A 21,786-nucleotide genomic window follows, 5' to 3' on the forward strand; every position below is an offset into this window, starting at 1 on the left:
AAACAAAGGAATACATATAAAGCGTATACAAACTCGGCACGATAAATGGTGCTCAAAATTAATTAATACGAGAGAAAATGATATCAAATTGAAATTGTATTATAGACGTTTTAGCTTTTTCTTCGAACCACCTTCAGTACGTTTCAGTACTCGTATATATTTTATATGTTTCTTTGTTCTTTGTTGCAAGTCATACTATAGGTACATACTAAAAATGGAACCGACTAACAAATCAACATTCTTTTTCTAGGAAAGAAATTAATGTCAGCTATAAATAATATTTGGCTTTGTCAAAGTGATGTTTTTTAAAAGGTGCAGGTGCACGCGAAGAGGAGATATGAGGAATGAGTGTAAAATAAAAAGGGAAGAGACAAACAGAAGAGAAGCTGGTTTGATATTGGAATAATAATAAAGATTAGAGTTTCGTTTGAGAGGCGATAACTTCAATAAATATTGCAAGAAAAAATATTTTTAAAAAATTAACTGAGGGGAACGTCATAATTTTCTTAATCACCAGGGAATGTCCCAAGATAATGTTACTGCTTGGTCAAACTTACACGGGAATGTTGCATCCTATTGAAACATGTAAGCGTTAGTCATCATGAACAGATTAGGAAATTTATGAAGAAGTATCAGTATTTTCTTTCAAAATCGATTGTCGAGGACGTCATTTGCCATGAATCTCTTTACTAATTTGTTATTCAATGCAGTAAACTTCCGAACGATAACATAATCTGTGACCATTATAAATGCGGAGATTCATTCATTTAGGAAATTCCTCGTGATATCGAGAAGACGATTAATACATTTAACGAGTTAATGACAATGAGTTAATGATTAGCAGTTATTAATTGTCTATTGAATTCTTGAGTATTATTCTTATGCGAAGATTTAAGGAGAGATTTCTTCTCAAAAATATATGGATATTTTAATGTAAAAATTATTAATGAGATATTTTAATTTTTAGTACAGTCATGCGATCTTAATTAAGCTTTTTGAAGTTGTTTAGAGTCGACCACTGTGACATGATAACGATAGGTCAAGTTTTAGTGACTTGCGCACATTGATGGATTAGTCTGAATACAAATAAAGATGCGAATAACGAGTAACATTATCATCGAAGATATAATTTTGCAATCTGACGATTTGCGATGTTATGCTACGTTTTCCTCAAGAGTCTGTGGAATTACCAGGAAATCGGTTTATTTTTTTATTTAAACAGACAAAAATGTGGATAAGAGATGTTGCAAATAACATTGCAATTTATTGATAGTTGATACATATTCCGGAAATTTTTAATTTTACGTGACTAAAATAATTGCTTTAGGAAAGAACAAGGATAATAATAAGAAAAAATAATGTAACAATCCAGTAAGTTAAATAACGTCTTAATAATGTTTCTAACGATATTTCTAATGCCAATAAGACGTCATTGAAACGTCATCTTGTTTGCAGGAATTAAAAAGGATAATACAAAAGTTGAAAGCATTATTTCAAACACAAGAGAATTATTTAAAAAATTATTTTAAAAATCATTAAAAAATAATAGAAAAAAAGAGAATAGCTAAGAAAAAGACTAATTGATTTTACAAGATGCAAGTCAGACTAAAGATACATTTATGTAACGTATTTCTCGAAAAAGTCGTCCTCAAATAAGTCAAGAGATGATTTTCTTCATAAATAACGTTTATGCTTGCGGCCTTAATTTGCTAACCAGGAGAGAAACTATCGTTTCGTATACACATCCGACCATCCCTGCATATTGCAAGGCAATATATAGTTCAAAGGATACAACGTCCATAGAGATATACTTTTTTCTTTTGAATGCATGTTTTTGATAAGATTAGAATCGACCTCTGGCTAAAAGGAATTTTACGACTTTTATTTAGAGAATTATCACAAATTTTTATTAAGCTTATATCAGACTCCAAACATTGGAAACTGAAGATTACGATATAGATTAGAATCTGTGACCAATTAATTAATCTTAATTTTAATTGTTATGATTCATTGAATTCTAATCTCTAATTTGTAAACATGTTGGATTTACACGAGGGGAACGAGAAAGAATCGCGAGACCAGTAAGAGATAAATATAGAAAACACTGTTTTTAAACACAATATGAGTTTACTGACATATTGAGAGTTGAAATAGTCGACTGCGATATCGAGAGTTATAAGAATAGTTATAAGAATATGTCTCGTGGTACTCAAAGAACAAACAACCCCTTTTTTATGAAAAATGTATCAATTTATTATTAAGCGTAAAGACAACATAATATGTTAACATATAAATCATAATAGCGCATCTATTTTGTACAAATATTTTATTATTCAGCAAACAGAAAGTGTCTCTCTTTTTTTTCTCTCTTTCTTCCGTGTTTTTGTTCTCATCAATATTACATTCTTATCATTCTTATCACACATGTGCTATGAAAAGGAGCATAATTAAATTCAAATTAAGTCGTAATCCTGAAAAATCTCAGTCTAATAGAGTAAAATTGTAATTGGAGTAAAATTTGCAAGAAGACGCTTTAGTCTAATAAAAGAATAAAGCAACATTTTTTAATTAACAATAATTATTTTTATTAATTAAAAATACTAACGGTATTCTCTTGTGGATTATCATCATAGAAGCTTAAATCGCTGACTTCCACAAGCGTTGAAGATATTCCTTTACTATTGTTACAATTTTATTTATCCTGTCAATTTTTTGAAAAGAATTTTATTTGTGTACTCATCAAACGTCTCACGAAATTGCAGTTTTTGCGAACACGTGAGAGATTTATGTCCTACAAAGTTTCATGTGCTTTTTAATTTGTCATAGTGTTGAGGATCCAGTCCATGTAATAGGAGACTTTGGTGTAGACTCCGGGGACGGCCTGGATATCACATGGCCTCATTCCAAAGCTGATTATGCCGTACTGGACGTAGCGCACGGTTTTGCTATTGTATGTATTCGTCGCCTGCAGAGGCCCGCCGCTGTCGCCATTACAGACGTCCGCTTTCATTTGACTGCGGGTGCATAATTGCTTGTATGAAATCTGCACGTAGGACTTATTATTAGCTCTATATATTTCTTTACACTCTTCATTTGGAACCATCGGTAGTTTTGCTTGCAGAAGGTCAGGGCTGCTCACGTCATACTGCGTCAAACCCCAACCAGTAACTGTAGCCTATTAGTTAGAAGCGAAATTTTGATCTTTATAAAAAAGAAATTATTTCTGAATGAAGAACTTTTTAAAGGCGATAAGCGTTTCTCGAAATAATTTGATGAATTATAGAATTGGTTTCAAGAGGCAATTTCTATTTGTAAGAAAGAAAGAAGACGAAAAGTGTTATTTAAAAATTTTTTTACTTACTTTTTTTATTACTGTCAAATTAGTAGTAGATTTAAACAATTTGAAATAAAATGTTGCATGAAAATCTTTTTGCTTGCTTTTTTCTTTCTTATACTTCCTGATTGAGTAAATTAAATGAAAAGAAAGTATAAGATTAGGCTTACCTTACTATGAGTTAGGTTTGTTGCAGAACCAAAGGGTAAACAAATGGGCTTGACACTCAGAGGTGTGAAGTCTATGCTATTATTCAATTTGATCAGCGCGATGTCATTTTGCTGTGTACTATTCGAGTACTCTGGATGAAAGTGGACGCTTGACACATTGAATTCCTGATACTTCTCAGCGCAAAAGACCTCCTCCCCATTAGTGTCCTTCTCACAGTCACGTTCCGTGCTTATGTCGTGATCCCCTACCCTGACGCCTATGAGTCTGACTCCTGGAGATCAAATTTATGCCAGTTGCAAGAAGCGAAAGAAACTTTGAAACCAACGAACGTTCTTAGGTATCTTTTTCAAAATCTATTTTTAAATTTATTCTTTAACTCTTTTTGATTTAACATTTTTTAATTTTTGCTATATTTATGTCTTACACACATAAGTGTTTTTTACCTTGTGGTAGTAACGTGACGCAATGAGCGGCGGTGAGAATGTAACGCGACGAAATGATTGTGCCGCCACAAAGGAAATTCGGACCCGGTCTTCCGGCGCGTTCGTATGCGATCAGTGCCATCCAGGGATACTGGAAGATAGCAGTTTTGCTACCATAAACTATCTTTGATTGGGTAAGAGGCCCGCATGAATGATGATCCAAAAGATGTAGATTTGGATGGTTTGTTACATCCGGTGGATTTGGAGTATCCCCAGAAGTTGAACGATCTACTCTAGATAGTAATGCGCCTGTGGTCTGTTGCTAAAAATTAATATTTCACGTGAGAAAAAAAAATAAAAGGGGCAACATCTTGAGTTTAATTTACGTTTACACAGGAGAAATCGACAATGACGTAAAATTATAAATTCTAATTTTTAGATAGATTTTATTATATTTTGCGAAAAAGTAAATAAAATGTTTTCGCGCATAATTGTTTTAATTTTGAATGCGCGTCTGCGAATGAATATTAAAAAAAGAATTTTTATAATTTTTGAAATCTGAGATTACAAATATTTTTATCGCCTTGTTCGGAAAATCTATTTCTAAGATTAAAATAATGAATTTCTCATGGTTACTATAACGCGTTTAATAGAATATTTTACAAATTTTGGGTTTTAACGTGTGGAACTTAAGTCGTTGTTGTGCTAGTATAATGAGACGTGGCTAAAATGGAAAGTCGAGGTCAAAGAAACCTGTTTTAGCATTATTTTAAGAATAATTAATTCGGTGCGACGATGCCTTCTTATTATATACACGAACGATGACAACGTTGCGATCTATGTATAATTTGATATGTTACAGACACGCTTGGAAAATGATATAGAATCATTTGAAGCACATTCCTCTGATGTCCTTGACCAAAGTCAATAATCAATCTGTTGATAAATCTTTTACTAACATTTTATGAATTTTTTTTAATAAACTAGCAATATATTGAAATCAAATAGAAAAGCAAAACTAATATAACTTTTTGTAATCATTTATTTAACAAAAATATGTATTTTTTAATCATTACAAATTTTAATCGCATAATCTTTTTACTTTTTAATTTTTCTTTTTAATTTTTAAGTTAGCTTTAAATTATATTTAATTTAATTTTTTTAATTAAGTTAAATTAATAAAACTTTTTTTATATAAATTATATAAAAAATTTGGATTATACACAACGTTTTAATTAAATTGATTGTTTGATTGTAATTAATTAATTCTAAGTTATTAACTTTATCGATTAATTAATGCATTTAGATTAACAATAAATTCAATTACCCGAGGACAACAAACTTTCGGATATTTGCCCTCAAAACCACATTGCGTATTCCTTTGTATAATCTGTGGCGACAATGGTTTTGGACCTCTCAAGACTGCTAAAATTTCCGGGCAGTTGTAAATGCTGATGCAAATAGAATTATTATCTGAGCAATTATTCTCTGCAATGATAAAATGTTTTTCAATTTAATTAATTAATATTTAAATAGCAATTCTCTAAATTTAAATGTCAAACTTGATCAAAGTTTAGGTTGAAGGCGGTATATAGAGTTTGAGACATACAAAATAATTTATAACATCTTAAATTGTAAATTTATCTGGGAAACCATCTCTATGATGCTGCAAGTGAGAGTCAGGTAGATACATTTAGTTTTAATTATGTTAACTAATTGTAGCAAACATCCTTGCGATTTAAAATAAGCGTACTACTTTCTAAGAAATTTACTGAAGAATTTTAATATAAAAGAAGAAAAATCAGATATATTTATTTTTTTTCAGGTGTAAACATCTATGCAACAAACTGACGTCTAATAAATTACTCACGTGCAGTGATTGCTGTTATAGCGAGGAAAAGGACGACCGATCCGATGAACATCATGTTTATTTGTAGTTTTAAGTAAGTCTCCGCCAATTAATCTCGTAATCACTACGTATTTTCCTTCTTCTGTCTTCCTTTTCTCACATAGATCGAGCGAGGTGGATATTTTCCTGTTTCGCTTTGTATCCTTGCTACGGAAAACATACACTCTGTTGGATAATATCCCACTCGCAGTTAGCCGAGATATAGCACAAGGCAGACTAGAATTAATATGCTACCCGCGCGAGTCGCCAATCGACTAAGCTCTTCCACTGCTTGCCGGCTTATTAAATCTGTTGATTCGGTGGGAATAATCGTTGGTAATGATTACTCGATTGCCATGATTCGTTGTCGATTAAAGCTGACTCGCGCGTTTCATGTGATTCTACGAAAATTATAAATATAAAAACCTTTCTTGAATTGAAAAATTTCATTGTTCTGCGTTAAATTCTTATTATTAAGGATATCTTATTGCAATGCGAATTAATAGCTTCTTGAATATTGATTCTGACTCAAGTTCATGGGAATAACACAGGTCTATATATGGGAATTTTTCTTTTAAATATACTTTTTTAGTAAATTTATTCGATTTTCATCTGGAAAATGTTCCATGGTTTTTTATTAAAGAGTTATTCTAAATTTTTATTATTTTATATTATTTTATTTTATGTATTTATATTATTTTATTATTTATTTACTGTGGAATTTTAATGTTTAATTTATTATAACTTTTAGTCTATTTAACTTTTAATAACATTTTTAAAGTTATAAAATTTTTTAAATGCTCTTATTATATCACTGCTAGTTTTAAAAATTTTGTTATTCTCAGTTTTGATATCACGAAAGTCAGATAAATCGCTTCTCTCACTAAATCAATCACAATTGATAACTCCGTCGGGATAAATTCTCAGAGAAAAGATAAATTTAGTTGTTAAAATAAAAATAAAAATCACAAAATTAACATACATTGTTATAAAAAAGAAATTAATTTTGATTATATATAAAATTAAAATATAATTAAAGTGGAATTTTTCCAGAAAGACTTACACGAAGAGGTAAAACGAGGAATGAGGAAATCTAACAGAAAAAGAAAGAGAAAAAACCGGTTGAAATAATAATAAAAATGATTTTTATTCGGAAAATGGTAACTTCCAGGAATATCGCAAGACAAAATTGATCGAGAAGGAAAGTCATAATTTTTATACTCACAGGTGGTTTGCCAAGATAATATGGTCAAGCATGTGCAGGAGTGTTGTCTGTTTTGAAACCTGCAATCATTAATCATTGTAAGGATAAGAAAAGTTACGATAAAACATTAGTACTTTCTACCAAATCGACTACCAAGGATGTCAGTCGTCTTGTATCTCTTTATTAATTTGTTATTCAATTGAGGAAATATTTCAATTACGTCATCATGACCTATAGCTACAACAAAATACGAAGATTTATTCGTTCGGAAAATTCTTCATGAAATCGAATATTAATCGCTGAAAAACGATTAATAGAATCAACAACTTAATGGTACATAGTTAACAGCAAGTAAGCAAACATTGATTTCTCGAATATGAATTTTTTTGCGAAACCTAATGCAACCATTTTCTGAATGTTCTCATTATTTTGGGAAATAATATACAAATTTTTTATCTTTAGAAGCTATTAATTAATAAATTTTAATTGCATTTTCTAGTAGAGTCGTGTGAGTTCTTGCTTATGCTTTATAAAATTGATTGTCGTAGACTTCTGTAACCTCAACAACGATTAAGTTTCACATTGACCTACGCGCATAGATAACTCCAGGAAATAAATGATACAAATATTAAACAACTTAATCGTCGATCACATAATTTTGCAATTCATTTATGCTACAGTTTCCTCAAAAGTGGATGGAATTACCAGGAAATCTATGTAATTTTAAATATTTAAAAACATGAGTAAGAGGTACTACAAATAACGTTACAATTTTTTGTTAATCGATATTCGGGAAATTTTATGCGACACGCATCAAAGATCACATTATGAAGATACACATTATGAAGATACACATAATAAGAAATTATAAGAAATTGATAACAAAAATAAGGAAAATAATGTAACCATAAACAGATGATACAAATATTTGTATAGTATTGAAAGCATTATTTTTTTTTAATACAAGAGAGTTAGTTAAAAAATTATTACCGAACGAGTTTAAGAAAATAGAAGGGAAAAAGAGGAATAGTGTGCAAAGAAAAGAAAAAGATAGTTATCAATTCAAAATTGAAGAAAGATTTTCTTTCTCTTTTTATTAATATTAACTTATCAACTTACAAACTCATGTCTTTTTATTAATATTTTTCTTTTTATTAATATTAAAAACTTACAAATACTTTTTTTACACACTGATATTTTTATAAGCTAACATTCTTTGTGAATATTCATTTCTCGAGAACAATTCTTGTATTCCATTCAGAGTTTATTACACTTTGAATAAAACTCGCTAAAAATATCAGTAGACTACTTCTATAAAATGTGTATTATTTTTTTATAAAAGGAGATAAAACGAAGAAGTATTATTATATTTAATGCCACTTAATTATACATCTCTTCTTAGAATTGTTGAGTATGTTTATTAGTTTTTTCCATATATAATACAAAGAAAAATATGATTATTATGTACTGTTAGAGTTTCATCTTTTATCTCTTTAATACATATAGTTTATTTATTTTCAATTTGAGAAATTTTTGTATATATTTTCTTGCCACATTTTGTTTACTAATGTTTTCAAAGACATAAAATTATTAATATATAATATTTTATTTAAATAAATCTCTATAGAGCTAATTAATTCCAGAGAATGCAAATCAGATTGCATCTTTTAAATAAATGCTTTAAGGATAAAATTAGAATTAATCTTCAGCTAAATAGACTTTTATGATTTTTGATGAGAGAGCAAGCGGATATTTCATTAAGCTTGTATTAGACTACATATTGAAGATTGTGAATTGTAGATTAGAATTTGACCAATCAAATAATTTTTTAAATTCTAATCCGTTTTATGTTGATTAACTGAATTCTAATTTCCAATTTCAAACGCATGAGAGTCTTGCATTTTAACGTTATGTCTTAAAATTGTATTTTAATTTGTCATAGTGTTGTACCAGTCTATATAATAGGCGACTCTGGGAGACATAGGAAATGCCTGTGACACCGCATGACATCACTCCAACTGACCATGCCGTGTTAAACCATGCCAACTAAGGTGCTGTATACACTACGCGCTTGCAAAGGACTTCATCGCCCAGACAGGTATCCACCGTATTTTAATCAATAATAATTTTTAATAATTTAAAATACGCACTAACGGCAGTATTTTCTTGTGGATTATCTTCGTAGAAGCATAAAACTTATACAAGCATTCAAGATATTCCTTTTCTATATTGTTACAATTTTACTCAGCCTGTCAATTATTTGAAAATAACTTTGTTTATGTATTTATCAAACGTCTCGTAAAATTACAGTTTTTGCGAACACGTGAGAGATTTATGTTCCACAAGGTTTTATATGCGCTTTAATTTGTCATAGTGTTGAGGATCCAGTCCATGTAGTAGGAGACTCTGGTGTAGACTCCGGGGATACCCTCGATGCCACATGGCGACAATCCGAAGCTGACCACGCCGTACTGGACGTAGCGCACAGTCTTGTTGTTGTATTTATTCGGCTTCTGTAAAGGCCCGCCGCTGTCGCCATTACAGGTCGCCCCGTTTCTTTGACCGCCGGCGCACAATTGCTTGTACGAAATCTGCCTGGCGGACTTAATATTTCTATATATTTCTTCACACTGCTCATTTGGAATCACCGGTAGATTTGCCTGCTGAAGGTAAGGGCTGCTCACGCCATACTCCATCAAACCCCACCCAGTCGCTGTAGCCTGTTAGTTGGAAACGAAATTTTGAAATGGAAGTAAAGATCTTTGTGAAAAGGTAGAAATAATGATAGTTTGGTCTTTATAAAAAGGTAGGTGTTATGTCTGAATGAAGAAGAATCTTTTAAAGGCGATGAATGTTTCTCGAAATAAGTTGATGAATTATAGAATCTATTCGAAGAGGCAGTTATGAAGTATTTCTATTTATAAAAAAGAAAGAAAGAAGGAAGACGAAAACTGTTATTTACAAATTCTTTTTAGTTACTTTTTTTAGTTACTGTCAAATTAGTAGTAGATTTAAATAATTTGAAATAAAATGTTACATGAAAATCTTTTTGCCTGCTTTTTTCTTTCTTAGACTTTCTGATTAAGTAAATTAAATGAAAAGAAAGTATAAGATTAGGCTTACCTTACTATGAGTTAGGTTTGTTGCAGAACCAAAGGGTAAACAAATGGGCTTGACACTCTCAGGTGTGAAGTTTATGCTGTTATTCAACCTGATTAGCGCAATGTCATTTTGCTGTGTACTATTTGAGTACTCCGGATGAAAGTGGACGCTTGACACATTGAATTCCTGATACTTCTCAGCGCACACAATCTCAAATTCGCTATCTGTCTCACAATCAAGTTCCTTGCTTATGTCATGATCCCCTACCCTGACGCCTATCAGTTTGACGTCTAGAGATCAAATTTATGCCAGTTGTAAAAAACGAAGAAAACTTTAAAACTAACAAACATTCTTAGGTATCTTTTTTAGATTATATTTTTAAATTTAGTTTTTAGGGTTTAACATTTTCTAATTTTTGCCGTATTTATGGCTTATACACGTAAGTGTTTCTTACTGTCTGGAAGTGATGTGACGCAGTGAGCAGCGGTGAGAACGTAGCGCGATGAAATGATTGTACCGCCACAAAGGAAATTTGGACCCGGTCTTCCGGCGCGTTCGTATGCGATCAGTGCCATCCAAGGATACTCGAAGATACCGGTTTTGTTGTCAAAAATTATCTTTGACTGGGTGAGAAAACCGCATGCTTCATGGTCTAAAAGATGGAGATTTGGATGGTTTGTCACATCCGGTGGATTTGAAGTATCCTCAGAATTTGAACGATCTACACTCGATAGCAACGCGTCTGTGGTCTGTTGCTAAAAATCAATATTTAACGTGTGAAAAAAAAATGAAAGGGCAACACCTCGAGTTTAACTCACGTTTACACAGGATCAAGAAATCGACAATGACGTAAAATTATAAGTTATAAGGGGATTTTATTATATTCTGTGAAAAAGTAAATAATATGTTTTCGCGTATAATTGTTTTAATTACGAATGTGTGTCCGCGAATAAATATTAAAAAAAGAGTTGTCAGAAATTGAAATCTGAACGTACAAATATTTTCATTACCTTGTTCGGAAAATCTATTTTTAAGATTAAAATAATGGATCTCTGGATGGTTACTATAACGCATATAATAGAATATTTTACAAATTTCGGATTTTAACGAGTGTGACTTAAGTTGATGTTGTGTTAGTATATTGAGATGGGGCTAATATAGAAAGTCGAGGTCAAAGAAATCTGTTTTAATATTATTTTAAGAATAATAAATTTGGAACGACGATGCCTTATATACATGAACGATGGTGGCAATACGATCTATATATAATTTGATATAATACAAACATACGTGGAAAATGATACAGAATTATTCGAAACACATTCATCTGATGTCTTTGACCAAAGCCAATAATCAAGCTGTTGATAAATAATTATTCAATAACATTTCATGAATTGTTTTAATAACTAGCAATATATTGAAATCAAACAGGGAAGTAAACTATTAATACATCTTCTTATATTAGTTTATTCAATATGTATTTTTTAATCATTAAAAGTTTTAATTGTATGATCTCTTTGCTCTCTAATTGTCCTCTGTTTAATTTTTAAGTTAGCTTTATGTTATGTCTGATTAAATTTCTTAATTAAGCTATATTAAATTAAATTGTATTTTTTAATATAAATTATATAAAGAATTTGCAATATACTATGTGTTATTTAATTTTATTAAGTTCAAATTTAAACAATTAATTCTGAGTTATTAATTTTATCGATTAATATATTTAGGTTACCAATAAATTTAATTACCCGAGCACAACAAACTTTCGGATATTTGTCCTCGATACCACATTGCGTATTCTTAAGCGTTTCTATAATCTGTGGCGACAATGGTTTTGGACCTCTTAAGACTGCTAAAATTTTCGGGCAGTTGTGAATGCTGACGCAAATAGAATTATTATCTGAGCAATTATTCTCTGCAATGATAAAATGTTTTTTAATTTAATTAATTAATATTTAAATAGCAATTTTCTAAATGTAAATGTCAAACTTGATCAAAGTTTAGGTTGAAGGCGGTATATAGATTCTAAGATATACAAAATAATTTGTAACATCTTAAATTGTAAATTTATCTGGGAAAGCATCTCCCTAAATGAGAGTAGAATTAGGTAGATGTATTTAGTTTTAATTATGTTACCTAATTGGAGCAAGCATATCTTTGCGATTTAAAATAAGTGTACTACTTTTTAAACAATTTATTGAAAAAAATATCCTTTGAAGAATTCTAGTATAAAAGAAGAAAAATCAGATATATGTATTTTTTTCAGGTGGAAACGCCTATGCAACGAACTGACGTTTAATAAATTACTCACGTGCATTGATTGCTGTTACAGCGAGGAAAAGGACAACTGAACCGATGAACATCATATTTATTTGTGGTTTTAAGTAAGTCTCCGCTAATCAATCTTGTAATCACTTCGTATTTCCCCCGTGTCTCTCTTCTCTTCCTCATAGATTAGTGCGAGTCGAAGATTTTCCTGTTTCGCTCAGACTAGAATTAACATACTAGCCGCACGATTCGCCAATTAACTAAGCTCCTCCAATACTTGTCGCTTTATATATCTGTTGATTCAATGGGAACAATTGTTGATAACGATCGATTTATTGTTTAGAAGCAAGTAAGCAATCATTGAGTTCTCGAATATTATGTAAATTTTATCTTTAGAAGTTATTAATAGTATTATAATCAATTTTAACCCTTTTTTTTTTTTTTAGAATTGTGCACTGTCCTTGCTTATGCTTTTTGAAATTGATTGGCGTATACTACGGTGACGTCAACAGTAGTAGATCAAGTTTCACAATGACTTACGCACATTGATAATTCCAGGAAATAAAAGATGCAAATATCAAACAACTTAATCATCGATAACGTAATTTTGCGCTTCAGTTATGCTACATTTTTTTCAAAAATGGATGGACTTACTAGGAAATTGATTAAATTTTTAAAAGAAAATTTTATTTAAAAACATTTAAAAAATATTGTCTGCTCATTGGGTATGTGTTTTGCCGTATTCTATTTACTAATGTTTCCAAAAACATTTCTATAAAATTATTAATGTATAATATTTTACTTTATTGTCATATAAATAAAGCTCTACAGAGCTAATTAATTCTAGAGAATACAAATCAGACTGCGGAAGCACATTAATGTACGATAATATATTTTAACTCGGTGCCTTTCTTACAAAAGTCGTCTTCGAACAATAATCAAAATTTTCTTCGTAGATAATGTCTCTGTTGACTTCAAATTTAAATTAAGATTCCATAATTTAAATTAAGAATCCAAGAAACGAAGTCTGTGATTTTTGTGTATATGCTCTGTACGCTGCAGGTCTATGATCCAAAGTGTTGAGAGTGGTCAACTCTTTTTTTTTTTTTTAAATACATGCTTTTAAGATAAAAACAGATAGATTTTTAACTAAAAAGTGTTTCGCGATTTTTTGTGAGAGAGCAATCGCAAATTTTATTAAATCTGTATTAAACTCTATATATTGGTGATTGAAGATTATGAATTGTAGATTAGAATTTGACCAATTAAATATAATTTTTTTAATTCTAGTCTATTTCATGTTGATTAATTGAATTCTACTTTCCAATTTTAAACATATGAGAATCTTGCGTCCTAACGTTTCAGTTACATTTTAATCTGTCATAGTGTTGAGGATCCAGTCCATGTAATAGGCGACTCTGGTGTAAACATCAGGGATGCCCGCGACGCCACATGACGTTGCTCCATAGCTGACTATACCTTGCTGGATCATACGCACTGACGTGCCGTATGTACCAGGCATTTGCAGAGGACTGCCTCCATCGCCCAAACAGGTGTCGTTTATTCGACCACCAGCGCATAGTTGTTTATACCAGATTTGATACTTGGACTGGTTATATATCTCTTTACACTGCTCGGTAGAAACCACCAGCTGTCTTTCTTGTTGAAGGTATGTGTTGCGCCCATCTGCTAGATGCCAGCCTGTCACCAGAGCCTGTTAATCGAAAAATTTGAAATAAAGGCGAATTTATCTTTATGAAGAAAGAGAGATAATTTTGAATCAAAACAAATTTTTTTAAAAGCTATAGACAATATTTGTAATAATTTGATGGATTAAAGATTTGGTTTAAAGAGACAAAGTTATGAAATATTTTAACTTGAAAAAAAAGAAAGAAGAAAGGAAAATAGTGTTATTTAAAAATTACTTTTTCTAGTTATTGTCAAGTTAGTAACATATTTGAATACTTTGAAACAGTATAAATGAAAACTCTTTTTGATTGATTCTTTCTTTATGATACTTTCAGACTGGGTGAATTGAATGAAAAGAAAGTACATTAATTATTCTCACCCTTCTAATATTTACTTTCGCCGCAGTACTCAAAGGTAAACAAATGGGCTTGACATTTTCAGATGAGAAGTCTATGCTATCATTCAACCTGATAAGCCCGATGTCATTTTTTAACTCTGTTGTCGTGTATCCCGGATGGAAGTAAAAATTATCCACGCCGAAATCTTGATACTTTTCAGCGCATATGTCCTTCATCCCATTGAAGTACTCACAGTCATGTTCCGTGCTTATGTCGTGATCTCCTACCCTGACGCCTTTTAGTCTGAGAGCTGGAGAACAATGATTCGGATTAAATAATTTTATGCTAATTACAAGAATGAAACTCAAACCTGTGAACGCTTTAAAATATCTCATTCAAATTTAATTTTTAAATTAAATTTTTTTTTCTTTTTAAGCTTAAATTTTTTAAATTTTTGCAGCATTTACAGCAACGTATGAGTTCCTTACTTCCTGGGAGTGACGTAATGCAGTGAGCAGCAGTGAGGATGTAGCGCGAGGAGATGACTGTGCCACTACAAAGAAACTGCGGATTCAGGGGTATGTTGCTTTCATATGCGATCAATGCCATCCATGGATACTGGAAGATTCTTGCTTTGTTGCCGAATAATCCATCCGCAAAAAAGTGCCCGCAGTTTTGGTGATCCAAAAGATGCAGATTCGGATGATTTGTCACATCCGGTGGATCTGTAATATCTTCTGAATTTGGGGCTGCTGTTGTTATTGTCATTGCCGCCATCGTCGTCGTCGTCGTCGTCATCGTCGTCGTCGTCATCGTCGGCATCATCGTAGTCAACGTTGTCGGCGTCGGCGACATCGTGGTCGTCGTGGTCGTCGTCGTCGTCGTCGGCGTCGGCGTCGGCGTCGGTGTCGGCGTCGGCGTCGGTGTCGGCGTCGTCGTCGATGTCATCGTGTGTGTTACTTGTTGCTAAAAATTAATATTTAACATGAGAAAATATGGCAAAACCACATCTTGAATTAAATTATTTTTATACAAAAGTAAGAATTATAAATTATAAGAGAATTTTATTATATTCTGTAAATATCAAAATATGTTCTCGTAATAATTCAAATTACAAATGCACGTTCACGAATTAATATTTTTTAAAAATTTTTAGAAATGTGAAGTGTTAAATGTACAACTATTTTTATTGCTTCGGAAAATTTTTTATTAAGATAAAAACAAGGAATTTGATTAAATCTCTGATTTCATGGGTAACATTTTGTAGTATATTAGAACATTTTAGATTTTCAGATTTTAGCGAGTATGAAGCTTCAATTGATGTCTTGTTAGTACAAAAAAAATAAAACAAAAAATCAAAGATGCAGGAACCTATTTTAAAATTATTTTATGACTATTAATTTGCAGCAGCGATGCAATCTATGTATAATTTGATATATCATGAACACGCGTGAAAAATGATAAGGAATCATTTGAAACAGATTAATCTGGATCCTTGACGAAAATCAGTAATTAATCTTTCTTTTTGCCGATCGAGTAAGTAATCTTTTAACATTTTAGTATTTAAAAAGTCGGCAATATATTGAAAACAAATAGAGAAGCAAAATCATTAATATAACATTGTTACAATAATATATTCGTGAAAAATGTGTGGTTTTTAATATTTACAAATTTTAATTGTAGAATCTCTTATTTTCTAACTTTTTTTAGTTTAATTTTTAAGTTAACTTTAAGTCATATTAAATTTAATTCTTTTTCTCGAATTATACAAAAATTTTGAATTATACCACATATTATTTAATTGTACTTTATTAATGTTATTCTTAATGAATTAATTAGCTATAAGTTAATATTTTTTATAAGTTAATAGGTTGAAATCTATTACCTGCTTGCAACAAACTTTCGGGACATTGCCCTCGAAGCCACAATGTAATTCCCTAAGGATCTGCTGTACCTGTGGTGATAGTGGTCTTGCGGCATTTCTCAAGATGGTTGTAATCTCCGAACAGTTGTGGATGTTGATGCAAATAGCACTCCTATCTGAGCACCCATATTCTGTAAGAATAAATCATTTATTTTAATCAATATTTATTAGGTAATAGTTTTCTAAACGAAAAATTCAAATTTTATTGAAGTTGGATAAGTTTTAGAATGTATCTGGTATACCAATTTTCAGACATACACATATTATGTTTGAAATGTTCAAATAATTTGTAATATCTCAACTCGAGCATTTATTTGAAAAACCTCGATATAAATGTACAATCAGGGTTAGATAAATGTATTTGGTTTTAAACATATTAATGAATTGTGTCTAATTTATCCTTACTTTTTATAATAAGTGCACGTTTTTCAAAAGGTTTAATGAAGAAATACTCCTCTGTAGAATTTTCTTACAAAGGAAGAAAGATCAAATAAGTATCCATTTTTGGATGTAAATGCCCATGCAACGAATTGATGTTTAATAAGTTACTCACGTGCATTGATTGTTGATAGACCGACAAAAAGGACCAACAAACTGATGAACATGGTGTTTATTTGTGATGTCAGAAAGAAACTCTTTGTTAATCAATTTTGAAATAGCTGTTTTTTTTCCTCTTCTCTCTCTCTCTTTCTTTCTCTCATGGATCGGGGCAAGTCGGAGTTCTTCCTATTTCGCGAGTCTCTAATCGACTAAGCTGTTCAGTTGCTTGGAGGCTGTACTAAATCCGTTGATTTGGTGGGGATAATTCATAACGGTTTATTATGATAGCTGTGATTCGTTACTGATTAAAGTTGTATCACACGATACATGTTCGAAAATTTGAAAGCTTTTTTGAGAAAGAATTTTGCCATCTTTTATGAAAATAATTACGTGCTTATAGAGAATAAATTTTTCTTTTGAATTACGTGCTTCTGATAAATTCAGAATCGATCTTCAACTAGAAAGAATTGCACAATTTTTATTAGACAGCTTTCGTAAATTTCTAAAATTTGTCGATATCATGATTTTTGTAATTATTAAAAGAATTTCCCAGAAACATTGCTGTTTGATTATGCTCACACAAAAGCGTTGTGCGTGTTGTTGACTGTTGCATCGATTATTTCTCTTTTTCTTAAAATACAGAATGTGTAATATTTAGAAATTTAATAATGTTAATTAATTACTTATTCTTTCTAGCGCAGTTATGTTACATTCCTTTGTGTTTTTCGAAATTGCTTGGCGTAGACTACTGTAACATCATAGCGATAAGTCAAATTCCACAATAACTCGCGCACATTGATAACCCCAGGGGCAAGTAAAATGCGAATGTCTAACAACATTATCGTCGATCACATAATTTTGCGATCCGACGATTTGTGATTTTATGTTTTTCTCAAAAGTAATTTTAATTTTCAGAAAATTGATTTGTTTTTTATATTATTATATAAACAGTTAAAAATGTGGATAAGTATTATAATGTTGCGCAAGCAACGTTGCGATTTATTGATAGTCAATATGTTTCTCGAAAATTTTAAATCTTATGTGACGCGCATCAAGCATCATATTATAATTAAGATAATCACATTATGAAAAAACAAGGATAAAAATAAAGAAAGTAATATAAGTAATGTAACGATATATAAGAAAGATAATGTAAATGTTGAATATTATTTCAAATAAAACGGAATTATTTAAAAAATTATTTAAAACATTTTAAAAAAAGATTGTTAAAATAAGAGAAAAGAAAGAATAGCGTGTTGAAAAAAGAGAAGGATAGTTATTAATTCAAGATTGAGAAGAAATTTTCATTTTTTTTTAATGTTAAAAATAGTTTTTTACACATTGTCATTCTTATAAACTAACATTTTTTATGATCCACTTCTTTATGCTCAGTTAATGTTATGACTTTTATTCTAAATTTATTGCACTTTATTTGAATAAAATATCTGATTGTATTACTATAAAATCATTATGAGTACAGGTAAAATGAGTAATTATTGTCACATAACTGTACATTTTTTCTTATTACTATTGAGTATAGTCATGGATCTTTTGTATATGTATAGAGAACATAAAGAATAATACATATATATACAGTTATTATTACATTATATCATGTGAATCTCATTTCTCATCTCATTAATAATATGCGTAACTTATTTATCACAATTTGAAATTTTCAGTATATGTGTGTATTTTTTCGAATTCTGTTTATTAATGTTTTCAAAGAAATTTCTATAAAATTATTAATATATAATATTTTTATTTTAATTAATACATAAATGAATCATTGCAGGGCTAATTAATTCTAGAGGATGCAAGTCAGACTACGGAAGTAATGATTTATGTAACTCTACGCATTTCTCAAAAAAGTCGTCTACAAGCAACGATCAAGATGACTTTCTTCATATATAATGTCTCTCTTCACGGTTTTAATTTGCTAAGAATCCAGGGGACGAAGTCTATCACTCTCGTGTACACACCAGGCCATCCCTGCATGCCACAAGGCGATGGTCCAAATGATACAACACCCACGGTGGCCCACTTGCCGGTACCATCAGGATACCTCTCGACAGCCATCAGAGGCCCACCTGAGTCACCCCGGCACGAGTCTTTGCCTTTCTGGCCACCCGCGCAGATCTGTCCGTAACCCAGTTCGACACCGGCGTTGCCATAGGTTTGAGTACACTGGTCCTTATCCGCCAAAGGCAGTGCTAACTTCAGTTTAATATTCGAAGCTGAACGGGTTTCCGTCTTGCCCCAGCCAGCTACGTAGAGCTTGTGGCCCAACGACGCATTGGTCGGCAGGCAAATGGGCTTGACAAATCTGGTGGACGTCACATCGCGGCTGAGACGCAGCAGCGCAATATCATAACGTTGATCTCGCGATAACGGCCGGTACTCCTCATGGGCAATTTGCTCTTCCACTCCTACGGTTATTGGATCGTCAGCACACACTTCAGTGGTCTCGCTATCCTGTATGCAGTCCGTTTCGGTGTCGGTGTTGTATTCGCCCAGGCGAACGCTGGTCAGGCGCCAATTGGTTGGTAAGTCCTTGCCTTTGATGCAATGAGCGGCAGTGAGGACATAACGTTTACTGATTAAGACTCCTCCGCATGCCGTTGCTCTGCCATTGGCTGTAATATCATTTAAAAGATATTTAACAATGTGGATCTTTATTAATATAATTTACATTGAATCGTAAGATATATGATAGTTTAAGAATTTATGTATAATTTATAATTAATTTTCTTTTGCTCACGTTTTTGATATTCCAACAGTGCCATCCAGGCGAACTCGTCGAGCTCAGTGCGTTCACCGCCAAGGATTCTCTGCGACAGGTCATTGCCACAGTCGTTTGGCAGTAATGGATTGTTCGTCAGATCTATCTGGGTATTATCAACAGACTGCGGGGTAGTTGGTTCAGAGTACCAGCTTTGTGTAGTCCCCGGATTTGTCGCATGGCCGCCCGGACGGGTATCGATATTCGCGCTATTAATACAGCACACCTTCGGATTCGAGCCCTCGAAGCCGCAATGATTGCGTCTCAAATAAGTGATCGCCTGCTCCCGTGACTGTTTCACAATGTTGGACACGAATATGCAGTCACGTGCGATTATACACGAGCCCATTTGGCCGTCGACCGTACAATCCGTCCGCGAGTTTTGGCGTTCTGGGATAAGAATGAGACATCAGGAAGAAAGGTATTATTGAGAATAATTATCACATTATTAATTTTAAAAATGCGAGTGAAATACTTTTATATTCCATATTCAATCTTAATTTTTTAATAGTAAATTAAAATGATTTTTTAAAGGAGAAATCGCGCGATTTTTTTGATTTAGTGATTTGCATAAAACAACTTTCTTGAATTGAAAAATAATGACTTTACATAATAGCATCGTTGTAATAATACATGCAATGTTTTTTACTCCTCGCTATTCGTCTAGCATTTAAAATATTATTCACCAGAAGAATTTCCAGTTTGCTGCATTCGAAACTGGTCAGTATATTTTTCCATATCAGAATCTTTATAAAATCTTTTTATACGATGATATCTTCTTATTCAATACTATATGATATTATAAATATTATACAAAATTAAATGTGTTATATGGATTATTGATGATACAAATATACATTAATATATAATATAAACTATTGTAATAGATAATGAGAAATATGTATAATTCAGGGATCTCTCTATCAAAGTGTTGCAAATAAAGCTGAAACGCGTTAATTATACTCATTTCCTGATTCTTGACGCTTGCCGTTAATACACTGACGTAATGCAAAATACAATTTGAGAGAGAGAAAGAGAGAGAGAGAGAGAGGGGGGGGGATGCAACGAGAAATCAGCGTGGCATCTGACTTTGAGTTCTTGGAAGCGTGTTATAGATTGATAACTAATAATGTCGCTAAATCGAGATAATCGTGTTTTGCGATGATTAAGCTTTAATTGATGAAACTAAATTTCAAGTACGATTCGAAACCTTAGATGTATTTTAACAGTTTCTGATGTTATTTAGTTTGATAGATAAATTTTTTTGTTTTTTTTTTTTATTATGCATCACAAATAAAAAAGAAATTTAGATAATAAAAAAATAATAACTAAGAAAATATAATTAAAGTATAATTATCTAGGAAAATACAATTGCAATACAATTATTATCAGAAGTTACATTAAACATTGAAAATTATGTTATAATAACAAGCTTATTATTATTAAAAGTTGAAATCTCAGGAGTGTCTCTCGATGAAAAAAAAAAAATAACTATGATTACACTTTTATAAAGAAAATTCATGTGCTAAAGTATCTAACATTGCATACAAATTATTTATTGAATATATTCCTATTTTTCTTTAACGTTATTTATTTGCACATAAGCTAACTTATTGTGTTGAATCAGTTGAATCATCATGATAACCTTAGTGAACTAATTCAAGTTGTCTTTGCAAACTTATCTTTTTTTTAAAATACAAGTAACAGAAAGAACATATAAATTCGAATGTCTACAAGAAATTTAAAGAATGTGAAAACTACCATAAATATCTTTATAATATATATTTTACAGTTTTTAGAACGCGAAAGAGAGGATGAATAAATTAGATTTAATTAGGCTTCAATCTGTCTCCAAATTTACATTGATGTTATTTCTCGTACAGTATAAAGAATTAACTTACGTGCATCGATACTGACAATCAGCAGCACCAGAAACTTGAAAAACAGCAGAAAAATTGATATTGACATCATCGACGAATTATTGAACTTTGTTATTTTTATTCGTGTACTCAGAGATGGTCGCAGCACACTTTGACAACGAGGACTCGCTCGATCTCGGCAGCTCCTTCTGTTTTATGGCAGCTTTGCCGAAGATCAGGACATCAACTGACGATAGTATTCATG

At 31.4% G+C, this 21,786-nt stretch overlaps 4 protein-coding genes and 2 long non-coding RNA genes across 6 annotated transcripts; 2 read left to right on the forward strand and 4 right to left on the reverse strand.

The window, feature by feature from the left end:
* Nucleotides 1-2,309: 2,309 nt before the first annotated feature.
* LOC113004380 (serine protease easter) lies at nt 2,310-5,995 on the reverse strand. The gene is made up of 5 exons (XM_026137494.2): nt 5,798-5,995; nt 5,255-5,415; nt 3,949-4,249; nt 3,505-3,776; nt 2,310-3,175 (listed from the first exon to the last, which is right to left on the reverse strand). The coding sequence occupies exons 1-5, from the start codon at nt 5,850-5,852 to the stop codon at nt 2,813-2,815; spliced, it is 1,152 nt and encodes a 383-aa protein (XP_025993279.1). The 5' UTR covers nt 5,853-5,995; the 3' UTR covers nt 2,310-2,812.
* On the forward strand, nt 5,415-12,503 carry LOC120359736. Its single transcript, XR_005576517.1, has 5 exons — nt 5,415-5,610; nt 5,753-7,370; nt 8,962-9,117; nt 9,394-9,688; nt 12,388-12,503. It is a non-coding gene; the product is annotated as an uncharacterized LOC120359736 (long non-coding RNA).
* LOC120359735 (CLIP domain-containing serine protease 2-like) lies at nt 8,148-12,568 on the reverse strand. Its single transcript, XM_039458545.1, has 5 exons — nt 12,433-12,568; nt 11,870-12,036; nt 10,576-10,876; nt 10,143-10,411; nt 8,148-9,739 (listed from the first exon to the last, which is right to left on the reverse strand). Exons 1-5 carry the CDS (start codon nt 12,485-12,487, stop codon nt 9,380-9,382), a joined length of 1,152 nt encoding a protein of 383 aa, XP_039314479.1. The 5' UTR covers nt 12,488-12,568; the 3' UTR covers nt 8,148-9,379.
* Nucleotides 12,569-13,264: 696 nt separating this feature from the next.
* On the reverse strand, nt 13,265-17,104 carry LOC105194356 (serine protease grass-like). The gene is made up of 5 exons (XM_026137517.2): nt 16,894-17,104; nt 16,302-16,471; nt 14,905-15,382; nt 14,458-14,726; nt 13,265-14,103 (listed from the first exon to the last, which is right to left on the reverse strand). Exons 1-5 carry the CDS (start codon nt 16,943-16,945, stop codon nt 13,762-13,764), a joined length of 1,311 nt encoding a protein of 436 aa, XP_025993302.2. The 5' UTR covers nt 16,946-17,104; the 3' UTR covers nt 13,265-13,761.
* On the forward strand, nt 15,303-18,357 carry LOC120359738. The gene is made up of 2 exons (XR_005576519.1): nt 15,303-15,952; nt 16,280-18,357. It is a non-coding gene; the product is annotated as an uncharacterized LOC120359738 (long non-coding RNA).
* Nucleotides 18,358-18,472: 115 nt separating this feature from the next.
* On the reverse strand, nt 18,473-21,774 carry LOC105196739 (CLIP domain-containing serine protease 2). Its single transcript, XM_011162822.3, has 3 exons — nt 21,564-21,774; nt 19,642-20,052; nt 18,473-19,516 (listed from the first exon to the last, which is right to left on the reverse strand). The coding sequence occupies exons 1-3, from the start codon at nt 21,631-21,633 to the stop codon at nt 18,804-18,806; spliced, it is 1,194 nt and encodes a 397-aa protein (XP_011161124.1). The 5' UTR covers nt 21,634-21,774; the 3' UTR covers nt 18,473-18,803.
* Between the last annotated feature and the right edge of the window lie 12 nt (nt 21,775-21,786).

This window comes from Solenopsis invicta, chromosome 16 (genome assembly GCF_016802725.1).
Source record: "Solenopsis invicta isolate M01_SB chromosome 16, UNIL_Sinv_3.0, whole genome shotgun sequence".
Classification (NCBI taxonomy): domain Eukaryota; kingdom Metazoa; phylum Arthropoda; class Insecta; order Hymenoptera; family Formicidae; genus Solenopsis; species Solenopsis invicta.

Excerpts from the sequence above, each read along its gene's own strand:
- LOC113004380 (XM_026137494.2), bottom strand. The coding sequence starts at position 5,852 with ATGATGTTCATCGGATCGGTCGTCCTTTTCCTCGCTATAACAGCAATC. Across the intron at positions 5,416-5,797 it reads TATAACAGCAATCACTGCAC|AGAATAATTGCTCAGATAAT; the intron begins GTGAGTAATTTA and ends TTATCATTGCAG. Across the intron at positions 3,176-3,504 it reads CAAACCTAACTCATAGTAAG|GCTACAGTTACTGGTTGGGG; the intron begins GTAAGCCTAATC and ends TCTAACTAATAG.
- LOC120359735 (XM_039458545.1), bottom strand. The coding sequence starts at position 12,487 with ATGATGTTCATCGGTTCAGTTGTCCTTTTCCTCGCTGTAACAGCAATC. Across the intron at positions 10,877-11,869 it reads CGAAAGTTTGTTGTGCTCGG|CAACAGACCACAGACGCGTT; the intron begins GTAATTAAATTT and ends ATTGATTTTTAG. Across the intron at positions 10,412-10,575 it reads CGTCACATCACTTCCAGACA|ACGTCAAACTGATAGGCGTC; the intron begins GTAAGAAACACT and ends TTTGATCTCTAG.
- LOC105194356 (XM_026137517.2), bottom strand. The coding sequence starts at position 16,945 with ATGTTCATCAGTTTGTTGGTCCTTTTTGTCGGTCTATCAACAATCAAT. Across the intron at positions 15,383-16,301 it reads CGAAAGTTTGTTGCAAGCAG|CAACAAGTAACACACACGAT; the intron begins GTAATAGATTTC and ends ATTAATTTTTAG. Across the intron at positions 14,727-14,904 it reads CATTACGTCACTCCCAGGAA|CTCTCAGACTAAAAGGCGTC; the intron begins GTAAGGAACTCA and ends ATTGTTCTCCAG.
- LOC105196739 (XM_011162822.3), bottom strand. The coding sequence starts at position 21,633 with ATGATGTCAATATCAATTTTTCTGCTGTTTTTCAAGTTTCTGGTGCTG. Across the intron at positions 20,053-21,563 it reads GATTGTCAGTATCGATGCAC|AACGCCAAAACTCGCGGACG; the intron begins GTAAGTTAATTC and ends TTCTTATCCCAG. Across the intron at positions 19,517-19,641 it reads ACTGTTGGAATATCAAAAAC|CCAATGGCAGAGCAACGGCA; the intron begins GTGAGCAAAAGA and ends ATGATATTACAG.